This window comes from Limulus polyphemus, unplaced genomic scaffold (genome assembly GCF_000517525.1).
Source record: "Limulus polyphemus unplaced genomic scaffold, Limulus_polyphemus-2.1.2 Scaffold1831, whole genome shotgun sequence".
In the NCBI taxonomy this organism is placed as follows: domain Eukaryota; kingdom Metazoa; phylum Arthropoda; class Merostomata; order Xiphosura; family Limulidae; genus Limulus; species Limulus polyphemus.
In genome coordinates, this window is record NW_013667441.1 from 49,320 (window position 1) to 64,562 (window position 15,243).

At 36.5% G+C, this 15,243-nt stretch overlaps 1 protein-coding gene across 2 annotated transcripts in view; it reads left to right on the forward strand.

Moving 5' to 3' along the window:
• Positions 1–14,951, forward strand: part of LOC106465090 — a 22,643-nt gene extending 7,692 nt beyond the window's left edge. The window contains exons 1-2 of one of the 2 annotated variants that reach the window (XM_022392913.1): positions 11,440–11,646; positions 13,726–14,951. In XM_022392913.1, the coding sequence (XP_022248621.1) occupies positions 11,581–11,646; positions 13,726–14,577 (918 nt within the window). In that variant the 5' untranslated portion in view covers positions 11,440–11,580 and the 3' untranslated portion in view covers positions 14,578–14,951. Of the gene's footprint in view, positions 1–11,439; positions 11,647–13,725 lie in introns of those variants that run through there. The other variant, XM_022392914.1, reaches the window with a different exon arrangement.
• Positions 14,952–15,243: the final 292 nt, after the last annotated feature.

Genomic DNA, 15,243 nt, shown 5'->3' on the forward strand with positions numbered 1-15,243 from the left:
TTGTCGAAACGTTGTACATTTACTGTTATGTTAAACTTATATTAGTTTTTCTTCATTACCCATTCAAGCAGTCTCCTAACATTATTAGTCTCAAAGTGGGTTCCTCGTCATCAAACTTAAGCTTGTTGTTGACACAGAGACCGATTTTATAAGTATAACCCACACATACAACATATAAGCCGTCAGTGTTTGTCGTCGATTGTTACGAAATCCGGGATGCCAGTCTCGACCTTCACCACGCTCTGCGTGACACTCCCAGGTGCCCTCTAGTCCTTGATATACGCAAAGTCTGAAGTATCTGTCTTAGAGCTCAGGGGACCAATAGCTGAATCATAGGTGGGTCACCATGTTTTGGTCATTATAATGGTGTATTACTCCATACAACACACACAACTAATTATACAAGTGTCAGATAATGAGCGTGTCAGTACTACAGTTGAAGGTATATGATGGTTGTGTTTACCTTGCTCCACAGTAAGTAGCAGCAAAGTTATTCAATACACAATCATATATTGCATATTTTGGAAGTTTTTTAGTTATTTAACTGATGTACGATCCAATTATTTGGTTGACTCCCTTCTATACAAGTAATGGCGGTAATACTTATAAATAGTGCAGTTCCAAACTGTTATTTCTTTGTTTTTCGGGTTCTGAACTTGGGGGTCCCCAGCATATCACTAGTGTACATGATTATACCTTCTACTCTGTCTTGCACCAATAGCAATGCTGTTACTGACATCATTATACAGCAGAAAAGGACAGTCTTGTTTCAGTAATGCTAACAAAAAATTAATTGAAAACAAAATAGTTACTTAAATGCTTGGCCAAAGTCTACAGTCCACATAAATGAATTTGGGTTTTAGTGATAGCATATAATGCTATAGTAGTCTTGAGAAACTAGTAGCCTCTAATCATAGATGGTACAATGTGAGGCATGGGAAACTTTAGATCTCTTGTTTAGTCGCAGGTTGAGGTGTGTCTCTGATCACTGTGATTTCCACAGGAGCAGTAGACACTCCATCCATTCCAATGATCAAGATATTATACCTGTGAATTCATGAGTAAACACTTCTGATTTCAATTTGACGTTGTCTTTATTATTTGATAAAACACCACATTCAGGTTGCCAGCAGCAGACTGAAATGTGCAGCAAAACATCAAGACATTATCAACATAGATCAGGCATCTCCTATTGCAACTCTGTCAGTGTAAGCTCCATTAGATGCTTGAAAATGGCAGGCAGTGATACAGGCCAAATGGAATGATGAAAAACTCGTACAGCCCATCTCGAGTTCTGAAGGCAGTTTTGGATCTTCTATCATCATCAATTTCAATCAGCAAGTATCCAAAGAAGAGATCAAAAGTGTTGAACCATCAACCACCTTCCAATGCATTCATTAATACAAATATCTGCCTATCTAATATCAGAGAACCTTGATATAACCTTCTTTCTCATAGTTACTATATGAGATGACAAAGCACTATGAAGGCTGTATGATTCCATCATTTAATGTCCACCGTATCTCAATACTGTCTATTTCCCTAGTTCTCCAGGAAATACTGTGTGACAATTGTTTAATGGGACATATTTCTTTATGGTGGCAAGCTAGTTGTCTGACCCATTCATTTTTGTCCACAAATAACTCTATCTCATCATATTCAACCAGCAATTCATGGAGACTGTTGCTGCATTAAATCCACAGTACTTGCATAATTATCAGTTAATGATCTCAGATATTCTGACAGCCATAAGTTCCCTCTCAGATGAGTTGTGATAGAAGCTGTACGGCAAATTCCAGTTATTTCCACTTTACTTACCATGCCAATAACCATTCCAACTGTACAGCCGAGTATTGAGAATACCATATCGAGAGAAGCTATTTATGCATTTACTATGACATGGCCTTAATTGGAAACTAGTGAAAGCCCTGCCTACTGACTGTCATCCAGTGAGGGTGTTGAGGTGTTGGAATTTACTTGTGGGGGTGGGTGGTTATGGTGCATTCTGACAATTTCACTGTTGTCAGCTATATTACCTAATATGGGGAACCAAGTCCATATCTCTGTGTTTTCAGACTCTGGATCTCTTGTACAGGGCCAATGACCATGACATGAAAGTTCTGGCGTGTCATGTTCTCGGAGTTATGAATCTTGTGGCGTGTCATGTTCCCGGAGTTATGGATCTTGTGACCAATCACTTATCATGTTCCAACACAACGGAGTGGTCTCTTCATCCCCAGGATTTTCTGTGGATGTGTTCTCAACTGGGAACTCCACATATATATGCATTTTCCACTCGCTGGAATGTTAAACTTCCTTTTTGGTCTCCAGTTCCTCACCCCTTAGCTCTGGTGGTAGAGTCCAGATTGGAGGAGTCTTCATTTTTATGCCTACCTTCTGATCAGACTCCTCTTCTGTGTGTTTTTCTTATCCAGATCTCTCTTTGTTGTTTTCTGCCGGTTGTTCAGTATTGGCTGGCTCAGACGTGGTTCCCTTTACTCTGGCTCTTACTGAAGCTACAGCCTCTAACCTTATCTCTGTCCTGATTGCTCCTCCCAACAACTTCAATCATACGTTTTTCACCAACATCACCCCACTCCAGCTTCACATGGGGTTTTTGTCTGGTCTTGTGCCTCAGCTCTGGGATTCGCCTATACCATTTGCCCTTCCTCATTGTTTATGTACTAGAGGTATTGGTCCTACTTCAGACTTTGGTCTATTGGCAATGGCTTCTGACCATCCTTACCTTCTGTTCCTCACCTGTTCCAGTTCTTCATGTGGTTGCTTGTTCAGGGGTTGTAAGTTTCAACCGTTGCTCTTTATGAGGCTGCTCTATCGAACACCTTCCTTTATCCCATTTAGAGAACGCCTTCCAGGGTTTCCAATAGTGCCGGTGGTACCAGGTTGCCAGTACTCGAGCATGTCTAATTATGTGACTTGAGCAGTTAGATATTCAGTTATTCTTCCCAGTGTGTTCTCGTGAGAATTTTATTTTCACACCAAACAATACTGTCAATTATCTGTAAGCCCACGTGGTATGACGACTATGGCAATGAATCAGTTGAAATCTAGGCTTTCTATTGGTTATAAAATTAATGGGTGTCGGCCTCAGAAACATCTATTAGCAAATTGTAAGTTACAGCATGACAGAGGTAGGCGTGAAAGGTGATTTCTGAATTTTCACTAATTGCTCTTTAGCCCCATAAGATTGAATAATATAAATATATAGCTTCAGAATATCGATAACGAAATTATAGAGAACATTTTACGTTACCTTTCGTAGTTTTCTAGGGAGTGGACAGAAAAAATCCAGAAGAGGAGGTGGCTCAAGAACAAATATACAAATTCTTACACGAGGGGAATTTGAAGTTGTTTGTAAATATTTCCTTATACAATTAAGAACTTTAAACTTATATAATATTAAAATTTGATGTATTATTTATGGTTTGATGTCAAGTTTGTTCGTATACCATGTTAATTAAGTCGTTTAATAAAATTTTGAATGGAACTCACTGAAACGCTGTGACGTGCAATTTGGCCTGATTGCATGCTAAGGGTTAATCACGCATGCACCTACTTAACGTGCAATCAGTCAAGTAGGCACATTCACCTTATCTTCTCTTACAGAACGTGAGAGTCACCAATTTCCCATATTTCATGCCATTGCCGATTCTCGCGGTGAGATTCGCTTAATGACTGAAGTATGAACTCAAACTACCACATCAAACATTTATAATTCTTGAAAAGTGAAGCTGAAATATCAGAGGAGACATTCAGTCTAAACTCTGAAGATGGGACATGTAATAACAGATATTATTCTCAACATATGATGTACTGTAAACCAGTACTGGTACCAGTACTGGACACAAAGTACCGCCAGTACCGCAAACTTTGATGCCTTCCCTTCCTTTACCATTTCTTTCGTCTGGTCCATCCCCTGCATTCCTTTGTTCTACCAGATTGGAATCTCAATGTTGTCCTTCGTTCCCTGTCTAGTTCTCCCTTTGAACCCATTGCAGTGTGTTCCTTGTACTTTTTACCCTTAAGGCCTATCTCATCCTCCCCTGGCATGTGGTCAGCATTGTTTTGATATTTATGCCATTAATGTTTCCTGCATCCTTTACCATTCCTTACATGTTCTCTACTATCTAGATCTGGCCTTTCTTCTCAGGACATCAGCTGCCTGGGATGCCTTTTCTCTTATTTCGTTACCTTCCTTCTCCCACATGTTCTCCCATTCGGATCTGGATCATCTACTTTGTCCAGTTCGTTACGTGCTGTTATATGGCTTGTTCTGCCTCCTTTCATGATTCACGTTCCCGTCTCTTTATTCCATGGAATTCCTCTGTTTTCTTTGTTCTTTCACCTATTACACTTACTGGTTGGGTTCGTTAACTCGTATGACTGGTGTATTCTGATGTGTCCATGGATGGTCACCATCTACATCATGTCACTTCACACCATATTTCTCATTTAACTATGTCCTTAGCTGCTCGCAACCTTCGTCTTTTGGAGAAGATTGGTCAGGCTGGTATGTGGACAACTCCCAATTCACTTGTCCTCTTTATCTGAACAACATAGCTGTGTCTTCCTTGAGTGGGTATTGTCTTCGTCCTATGGCAATTCTGTACACGTCTGTTTGCCTGGGGTAAGTAGGCATATTATTCTTTTTTTTAATTACCTCGTTGATATACATGATATTTCACGCCCCCACCTGGTGGAGGGTGTTGCATGGTCAGGTATCCTGAATATTATATCTTGGCACTAACTCTGTATACTTCCATAACACTCATTGTAGAGATGGGGGTGTTTCTGTAAGACCACTGGCTGCTTATCTGGGGTGTGTGCAGATATCTATGTATATATGTTTTGATTATCACTGTATTGCATATAAAGGACCATTACTCATCGACTTCATGAGTAAACCAGATGGGGATTTTTGCCCATCCTTATTGACCCATGATTCTTACAATAAGGGCCTTTCTGCTTTTCAAAATAGGGAATAGTAGATACCCATTGCACTGTCTCCAGTGTGTCATTCCTCCGGACTCCCCATGTATATCCAAAGTGCTTCCCCTTGATGTCTTTTGCCCAGGCAAACCGCACTTGTTGATCTTACAATCTTATGCAAGCTGCTTCCACTGTTGTTTTGACTGGATGGACCAACTTGGCACAATCTGATATATCACAAGGCGTTTTCTCTGGGTGTTTTTTTTTGCCTGAGCAGAATGCACTTGGCCTATTCATATATATATCTACAGTCCTTTAGCCCTAGCCACGCATTCTTATATATGATTACAGGTACCTCCAAATGTAACTATGATTGTGTCACATGTTCATGCTTGTTGCATAATTGGACATCTTACGTACTATCTGTTGTCCACGTGTGGAGTCTGTATTACATAACATGGTGTCTGTCTACTAAATTCCACCCTATGTGTCTTACTTTGTTTGTTACTGGGCAAAGAGTATACCTGTTCCAGAAGTATGCTATACTCCACAGGTGTGCCTCCTTATATAATTGTGGCACACCTATTCTTTCATGGTGGTTTTTTCCGCTTGTTTGATTACTTTTGCACCTTCAACGGCCCCTCCTCCTTTGCAATGTGGGATTCTAGCTTTGGGTGAGAGGAGGTAGTATCGTTTTGGAAGTGAACATTTTCTAACACTAAAATGTATTTCTAATAGGTTGATAACAAGACTAGTATTGCACCACGAGTTGGTAAGAACGTACTTAATTAAGTAAGGGAAATACAAAATGTTTACCAAGGACATTTATATATGTCTTATTAAAATGGAGCTTGCTATGCATGACAAAAACTCGGATCTTGAAAACTACTACACCGATCATCACCAATCGTAACTGGGTAATATTTTTATAACTAGGCAGTATTTTTTATAGCTGAGCAATAAATAAAATAACTGAAATTTCCATGAAAATAATAAGTTTCAGATTTAACAAATAAAAATGACAAACAAAAAGGAGTAAGTTTCAAATATAAAACAGTAAAAATACAAACTAAAAAAAAATTTGTTTTTCTTTAGTGAAAATCCCAAGAGCGTTGCAACAGAAAAGCAAGGCACTTTCATTGATAACTGCGTCTACGAAGAAATACTTCAATAAAATCTACTCTGTGATGTAATGCTGTGATGATAGCTCATTTTTAAACTAAAATCCTTTTTCTCATGGATGGTGAACATTATTGAATGTCAAGTATGAGTACATTGTTGTAGAACTGTCAGAAAATTCCACAAAAGGTCGCAGTCCTGTTTTTGGGCAGCGGCCAAATAGCCTTCGGCAGGAACTAGCAGTTATACCTGCCCAGAGGGCATTCTGCTAGTATACATAAGGCAAATACACCCTTCTCAAACAAAAACTTTGATGTGCGTAAGATGAAGGAGCAATACATTTTTTGTAAATGAAAAATCTGTTTATTTTTATGACCTAGTTTACAAACTAGGTCAAAACATTTTGATCCTGCGAGGTAACAGAAGAAAAACAAATGACATTTCGAGTTTTAAAATAAGATGAGCTAGTTTAACAACTTAATGTTTACATGGTTACTCAACAGATTAATTAAAATATATTTCCTTTCACAATAACCCACTACACTAATATGTTATCCAGCATAACAATATTAGCAGAAGCTTACAGAGGTACCCAACAATGTAGGAATTAAAAGTTAATGTTATAAATGGGATGTGGGTCGTCCCTTTATACTATTTTGAGCCGTAACACACTAACTGTTCGTCAATACAGTGGCATCACCATAGTATCACATACAACAGATACTCCTGTTACGTGGGGTATTAAACGTCTCTTTCTTTCATCTTCGTTTTCATGTATTTTGTTACTGACATCCTTACTCATTTGATCCCTTATCAGCGCATTAAGGTAGTGAAATTAAGTTGGCTGACAACTTCGAACAGTTAATCCGATTGATTATTTATTTTAATTTAATATTTTGGGAATCCACCAGACTAGTTCTTCTAAATTCCATTAAAATGTGGTAAACCAGCCCCCTAACAACAACCTGTGATACCAGACAGACTGATAACTCCGTTTTAATTGTGTGTTTTTTTTTTTTCATCCTGAGGCCTCTTACAACTCTTGTGCACCTTAGAAACATCGATGTATCATCGATGTTTCTCTGGAGGAAAGGCAGCAAGTCAACACCTCCCGTCGCTAACTCTTGAACAACTGTTTTATCAACGAATAGTGGGACTGGCCATCACATAATAACGCCCCCAGGGCTGAAAGAGCGAACATGTAAGGCTACTGGGATTCGAAACCACAGTCCGCAGTTTTGAGTCGAGTGCCCTAACCACCAGGTCTATAGGTTTGTTATTAATTGTATTTTATCTGTGTATGTCACAATCCGCAGTTTTTGAGTCGAGTGCCCTAACCACCAGGTCTATAGGTTTGTTATTAATTGTACTTTATCTGTCTATGTCAGAAACTGTTTTATCAGATTATTAAATATTCATATAAATTATTTCATAATAATAATAAATGTGAAACAGAATTTTTAAACATTGTTGTCACAATATTAAATACTCCAAAAAATTACTTAAATATGATTAATGTTACTTTTTTTCTGCTTTTGAACCTACGTGACTAACTATTTAGAATAATTTTAAACTTGTATTCTAATATACTACAGGTTGTGAACACTACCAGCTGATCTTTCATCTTATTTATAAACCATGAAACTTGTCAGTTGTTGTTGTTGTAAAGTATAAAGCTACACAATGGGCTGTCTGTGTTCTGTCCACCACGCTTATCGAAATCCAATTTTTAGCGTTGTAAGCACATAGACTTATAGCAGAACTGTTGACTTCAGAAACATTGAGAGGTGACTTTTAGAATACTTGCCCCATAGTGATATGTCTGCGGACTTACAACGTTAGAAACAGGGTTTCGATCCCCGTGGTGGGCAAAGCACAGATAGCCCATTGTGTAGCTTTGTGCTTAACTTTTAACAAACAAACAAATTAGAATACTTATTTTTAGTATTTTACCTGTGAAATTATGTTTCTAAACTATTTTAAAATTGGACATTCTTGTTGATAAAGTCAATCAACCTTAGCAATCAGAATTAAACAGCGAAGCCTAGTAATGTCCAAAAGCTAAAAAAGCTTGGAATTAAACAGAAATCCTGACAAATATGTAGCGCCACAAATGATAGTTTTCGACAGCTACATGAAGCAACATGACACGTATATTAACTTATTATCTGTGTATATACCAATATAAAAGATAAGAACTTAAGATATTGTTTTGTACTTATTTACAATACTTATAGAGAGTGAGCAAAGTCGAGTAATATGTTTTCGATTTTGTATATTTCGTGTATCATTATATATATATGTATCAATATGGAAAACAATAAAAATAAACATTTGTCGTGATAACTTTATATCATAAACTTCACTTCTCTATAGATTTGAATAAAGCTAGAGATATTCCTTTTTTTCCTGTAACCAGAATTTCTTTATGACCGTCTAATACACAGCTTCAGCCTTCTAGCCTTTATGGTAGGTAACTGTTCTAGCTGTCTTATCAGTCACTTGGGAGGGTTGTATGCAGTGTTCCTGTACGATTCGTACAAGTGGATTTATCATAGAAGTTAATTTAGATTATAGATAACACCAACTTGTGATAAAAACAAGCTACCTATATGGACCTTCGGCATTAATCCCAATAACTATAAAGCTTCCACAGCTGAAACTGCAGAACGTGTTGAGTGGCACATCGCGATCGAGAAATCAGAATTCCCACCACTGTACCACACTCTGTGTATCAGCCCAGGATCGAATCCCGATTACAACACAGAAATAGTCCTTTTCAGGCCTTTTGTGAAAATGGCGGTATCTAGTTACAAGCAAAAGTACCCGTCCCCAGTGAAAAGAAAAGGTTAAGTTAATCTATTAATTTAAATTATTTCATGGAGTTTAAAAAGCTGTGAGCTACTTATACCGCCAACCGCGAAAAGTAATTGTTGAGCATTTCAGTCATGCTAAGAGCGACTCAACAATAACATACGGTAAATCTACATTTTTATTCTTTTAGTTACGTCACATTTGGAAATTTGCCCCCCAGTGGCACAGCGGCATGTCTGCGGACTTACAACGTTAGAAACCGGGTCTCGATACCCGGGGTGGACAGAGCACAGATAGCCCATTGTGTAGCTTTGTGCTTAACTTCAAACAAACAAACAAACTTTTTCTGCGTGCGCAGTTTATCAAACTGGAAACAGACGAACGCTCAAACAGACACCACGGTTCGCAATAAAAAAAATATACAACATAAATCAGAGCATTTGTAATTTGTAATACAATTATTTGACCTTAACTTTCCAATGTTACTGTTCATGTTGTTAGTAAGTCTTAATGTGTGCTTATACTCTATCTCATCAGCTCCCTAAGCCTGAAATGTTGTCATAACGGGTAGTAAGTTATGTTTAGCCAATATTTCAGAAACTCGAAATTTGCATAAATATGATGTTAAGTTGTTATTTTTGTCCCCTTTAAATATTTGTACGATTAATATGTTTTAGTAATATTATCTTTCTAAAAACAAACACAAAATAATTACTATCTTCGTAAGGACTGCCAGGATACGTTTGATGGCTTGTAAAATAAATAATCTCTATAATTCAGAAAGAAACAACAATAGAGGTGTAATACGAGAGAGTTTTAAAACACAATTTGGAATACACTGTAATATGTAATAAAGTAGACTTCCTTTTATAATAAACTTGTTTATATGCATTTATGTATGTATGTGTCAGTTTCTGACTATAGTTAAGGTAATACATCCGGGTTAGTTTAAAGCTCCTTCAATCATACAAGTATTATTTACACTTTTCATGATATTAACTTTATTAATTATTATTCTTATTATACGAAATATCACACTTACTATTGTTAAAGATGTCATTAATAAGACCGAAGTATTGCCTGTAAAATAATCCCAATTGTAGTAAAGTGAAACAAAGCCTACAAGTAACTGTTTTTTTTTATATTGTTTTTTGAATTGTTCTTAGTTATATCGCAAAAACTAGTTTACTTCCTAGAGACGAAAGCCCCGAAAAACAGGACACTTTTACTTGTTAAAAACAACGAGTTGTTACAAACGAGCGTTATCAATAGATGTTTTATTTATTGTTATTTTAAGATTATATAGAATTGTTAGCTCTGTTAATAAAATCAGGATTATCCTGGATCTCCAAAGCTTGCTGAATCTCGTATGACGCGTACACAGCTGCTCTTAAACAAAGAGCGGGATTGACTGTCACAGGGCTACCAGTACTATTCTTACGCTAGCCGTCCCTAATTTAGCAGTGTAAGACTAGAGGGAAGGCAGCTAGTCATCACCACCCACCGCCAACTCTTGGGCTACTTTTTTACCAACGAATAGTGGGATTGACCGTTACATTATAACGCCCCCACGGCTGAAAGGGCGAGCATGTTTGGTGGTATGCGGATTCGAACCCGCGACCCTCAGATTGTGAGTCGAGCGCCTTATCCACCTGGCCATCAACTGTTTACAGAAAACATAAATAGAACCACACGATATAAATATCATATGATAAAAATAACTAACTCAAAGTTAAAAGTGAAACGTACCAGATAGTCCTCGTGTAGCTTTGCGCGAAATTCCAAAACAAACAAACTGTAAACAGTTACGTTGAAAATGAAACCTACGTTCTATTCAAGTAACAATAACTCTTTGCATAAAAGTTCCAGATTCAGGTATTTCTAATTCGTAACAAAGTAAACAATCAAGCAACACAGAAAATAGAAAAATAATCTGAGAATAAACAAGCATGTTATATGTTTCTCAAGTCACTCATCACTTCCATACTTTGCTGTTAAAAAATCTAACGGAAGATTTTTGATACATAGATCTGAGGAAGTAGACCGCCACTCCACTTCCAAAGCAGCTTCATGTGCATATTAAATTATTGTATTTTGTACCCATATATTTCGAAACAGTGTTTTTATTCTGAGGGAAGGGGGGTTCTGAAAGGACGGCGAGATACCTAACCAGTGTCGTTTTTATCGTGCGGGAAGGGGAGACACCTCAAACCACAACAGCAGTGTTTATGAAGCTGTAAATATAAAAGTGTTTCCACATTTAAATGTAACGGAAGTTGGTTCACACTCTCTACATCCCCGATTTATTTCCGATAAAGCTAAATGTGTAACCATATGTTTACAAAATTAAAAAAAAGGTTGAACTCTGTTGAAACTTAAACAGTTGACAGGTAGACTGGTATTGTTCAGGAGTTCAGGATAACAAGTTCGTCTGTTTTAGATTTTTAGAGTTCAACATTTTTTTTATGGGAATTGTAAAAATTGTATTGTTATATTAAACAATAAGCTTCATATTGTTTCTTCGACTGTGATTCGATTGTTTTCTCACAAAAACCAATCATCGTTAGCGACGATATCTTTAATGTAAGAAACTTCCTGGTTGGTTCTGATCACACTTAACGCTAAGCTACAGGTAGTTACAACTAGTCATTCCCTCTAAGTTCTGATTACGCAGTGACAGAGAAAACTTAGCTCAACATGACTGATCTTGCCTCTCGACTGATAACATTTTCAGTGTCGCCTTCCACTAGTGACGCCCATCAGGTATGTAGTTTTATATCAGCATTAAATATACTCAAAATAAGTTCACTTTGCATGTTATCTGAATGTCAGATAACAGTTCTTTCTTAATCCATGTTGCCAATGATACTTGTCATAAAGCAAGACTATTAGGCCTATTGTAGTTTCAAATATTCCGTTATACCCTCGGTCCATATCATAAGAGTATTAGGCCTATTGTAGTTTCAAATATTCCGTTATACCCTCGGTCCATATCATAAGAGTATTAGGCCTATTGTAGTTTCAAACATTCCGTTATACCCTCGGTCCATATCATAAGAGTATTTCAATCACACTGTTTACTGGTAGCTACGCAGTAAGTGTCTTTTTTGGAGGAAAAGCGTAATAGATCTTGTGGTTCGGACAATCCAGGTGTGCAAATGCTTGGTACAAACTGTGACATAAGCCGTCAGATATTAGATGAGGCTAAATTATTTGTTTGTATTTTACACGGATGATCTGGACCAGATGTGGACGAAATAATGTATTTTCCAAAGCAAAACAACTTATAGCAACACAATTCCATAACGACGAATGCTTTAAAAAGCATTTTCAATGTGCGAAATACCAAACACCCATTTAAACACGCGCTCTTGAATCTAATTTGCAGATCCCAAACCCCATAGGAAATATATAGAAGATGGTTATGGACATCTGCATCTCATGTGACATGCAGTTAGTGAGTGTTGGGTGCACAGGTTATTGCAACACGAGAGTATAATCATGTTTTGCTTACAACTTTCCTTGATGTATGGAAATATGGTAATCAATGTAGAAACAAAGATGTCACAACCATTACTGCTGATGGCGAATGTAGATGACTTAGTACTACATCATTAGTATGTGGTAATAAATGTGTCGCAGTTCTTACTGGTGATGAAGCTGAAGATGACTTACCAATGGTATGTGGTAAAAAATGTGTCGCATTTCTTACTGATGACGAAGATGATGGTGAGTGTAGATGACTGAGTACTACATCATTGGTATGTGGTAATAAATATGTCACAGTTCTTACTGGTGATGAAGCTGAAGATGAGTGAAGATGACTCAATACTACATCTTTTTCTTGATATTTGCGAAAAGATGTTTATTTAAAATATAAATTGATTAAAAACAAAGTATAAAAGATTGAATGGAATACGTTAGTAACATTAATATTCAGTTCCTCTCATAATAAATTAAGACTCATTTCAATACCCCCCCCCCCTCACTGATCAGGCTAGTAAGATCAGATATATTATATGGAATTAAAATACATTCTTTTTATTCCAAATTGACAACAAGCGTATTCTTACTCAGAAACTTATGCCCATCATTTAAGAAGGAAAAAATATTTGTTGCAACAAACTTCGAAAATAGGCTTCAAATGAGATCTGACTCATGGATTAATACATCTATAATTCACCAGTCTATCTTCATTAAATATCTACATTTTTATTAGTAAAAACTTTTGAATAAGCAGTGATAACTTTAACTGGTTACTTAATTATTTTTTCTTATAAGGTATTTGGAACTCGAGTACTTATTACTGCTGCTGTAGTTAGACTTACACCATTAATTTTATATATTTCGAGCTCCTACGGAGGCTGATCGTAAAAAAATCAAGTTTCGATACACGCGATGGACAAAGCACAGATAGCCCATTGTGTAGCTTTGCGCTTAATAACAACACAAACAATTTTGAAGTAATAGACTAGAGGGAAAGCAATTAGTCAACACCATCCATTATCAACTTTTGGACATCGTTTGTCAAAACGAATAATGAGAATTCACAGTCACGCTTATAACACTGCAACGGCCCTAATGTGTGTAACAATATTCTTTGTTTGTTTGTTGTTTATTAATCCATGGTTTACTACGTTAACCACTGGTTTCAATGATATAACTATATTAACAGTTTTTAGATGTTGTTTCAGGTTATAATGGAAATAATATATTTCAAAAAGTAAGGTAGTTAGTAGCATTGGAACCAACTAGATAACTTTAGGTGACTTTTAATAACGTGAAATGCTTTGAATATAAAACATTGTTAAAGTAACACACGTTTAAATTGTCTCTTTACAGGAACATTTCAAAAATGACAACCTTCAAGAAAGCTGTTCTGACTGTCAAAACATACTTGAAGGCATGAAACAAATTCACGAGGAATTGAAGAAGTATCTTGAGGAAGATGAAACAGCTCGAGCGCATTTCATTGAAAGTTTTGCTGCCTGGATTTCTACACGAGATAAATCCATTAAGTATCTCAACAAGATAGATATTCACTTCAAAAATACAAGTTTGGGTGATAAAATCTCAAAGATTGGTTCATCTGCTGGTAAAATAGGTGGCACTATGGCTGTGGTCGGAATTACTTTAGCACCAGTTACTGGCGGTTTTTCGTTAGGTTTAAGTGCAGGTGGCGCTGCTTTAGCAGCTGCTGGCAAATTAACTGCTGAAGGAGCAAATGTTGCAGGATCAATCATCTACAAAAACAAATGTCAAAAAATCATATCGACTCTGGATAAAGACACAAAACAAAGTGACGAACTTTTTAAAAATATGGAAACCCTGAAACGCTGTGACGAAAATCGGGAGGAACTCCTTAAAGAAGTAAAAGAGTTTATAGACATTATTGAGAATGGGGTAAATGCCAGTAAGTCAGTCGTGGGGCTTTTAGAGAAAGCAGTAGAATTTTCACAGAACTTAGCCCATCTTGAAGAAGTAACGTTTGAAAGTGCTGATAAAGTTTTAAAACAAACTTTTACAATTTCATCAGTAAATGGTACATTTGAAGAAAAGACAATTTGTGACCAGGTTGATCTTAAGCCACCTTCAAACCCGATCTCCCAAAGTTCTGGTGAGGGTTCAGTTGTATCCCCAGTAAAGAAAAAAAGAATTAGCATCAAATTGAAATCGAAAGATTCAAAAAAATAACTTCGTGACTTCATGACCTCATGAAATCTCCAGAGAAAAATATAGCTTGACCAAATGAAGGATTGTTATTGGAAAATAAATGATCACTTGCCATTAGGGTTATGATATTTCCGTTACATGAAAAGAGACCTGAACTTTATTAAAAAAGAAGAAAACAACAAAAAACAAATTCAACCCTTCTTACGTTTCATTTCCGGTTATACGAATCTGTTTTGTTTTTCAATTTTTGTAACCAAAGTTTGGTACAATAAACAATATCTTAATTCTGTATGACGTCATTATTCCTCCTTACGTTTTATTTCTGGTTATATGAACGTGTTTTTGTTTTTCCATTGTAACCAAAGCTTGGTACATTAAACAATTTCTTAATTCTGTATGACGTTATTTTCCTTCTTACGTTTTATTTCCGGTTATAAGAACGCGTTTTGTTTTTCCATTGTAACCAAAGTTTGGTACATTAAACAATATCTTAATTCTGTATGACGTTATTTTCCTTCTTACGTTTTATTTATTTTTTTATTGATCTTATGTATCGTTTACCATAGTTACCTCTCTTATTTGCCATGTCTGATAACCGTACGTTAGATTTCACTACAACTAAAGTCACTTATTTACCATGTCTGATAACCGTACGTTAGATTTCACTACAACTAAAGTCACTTATTT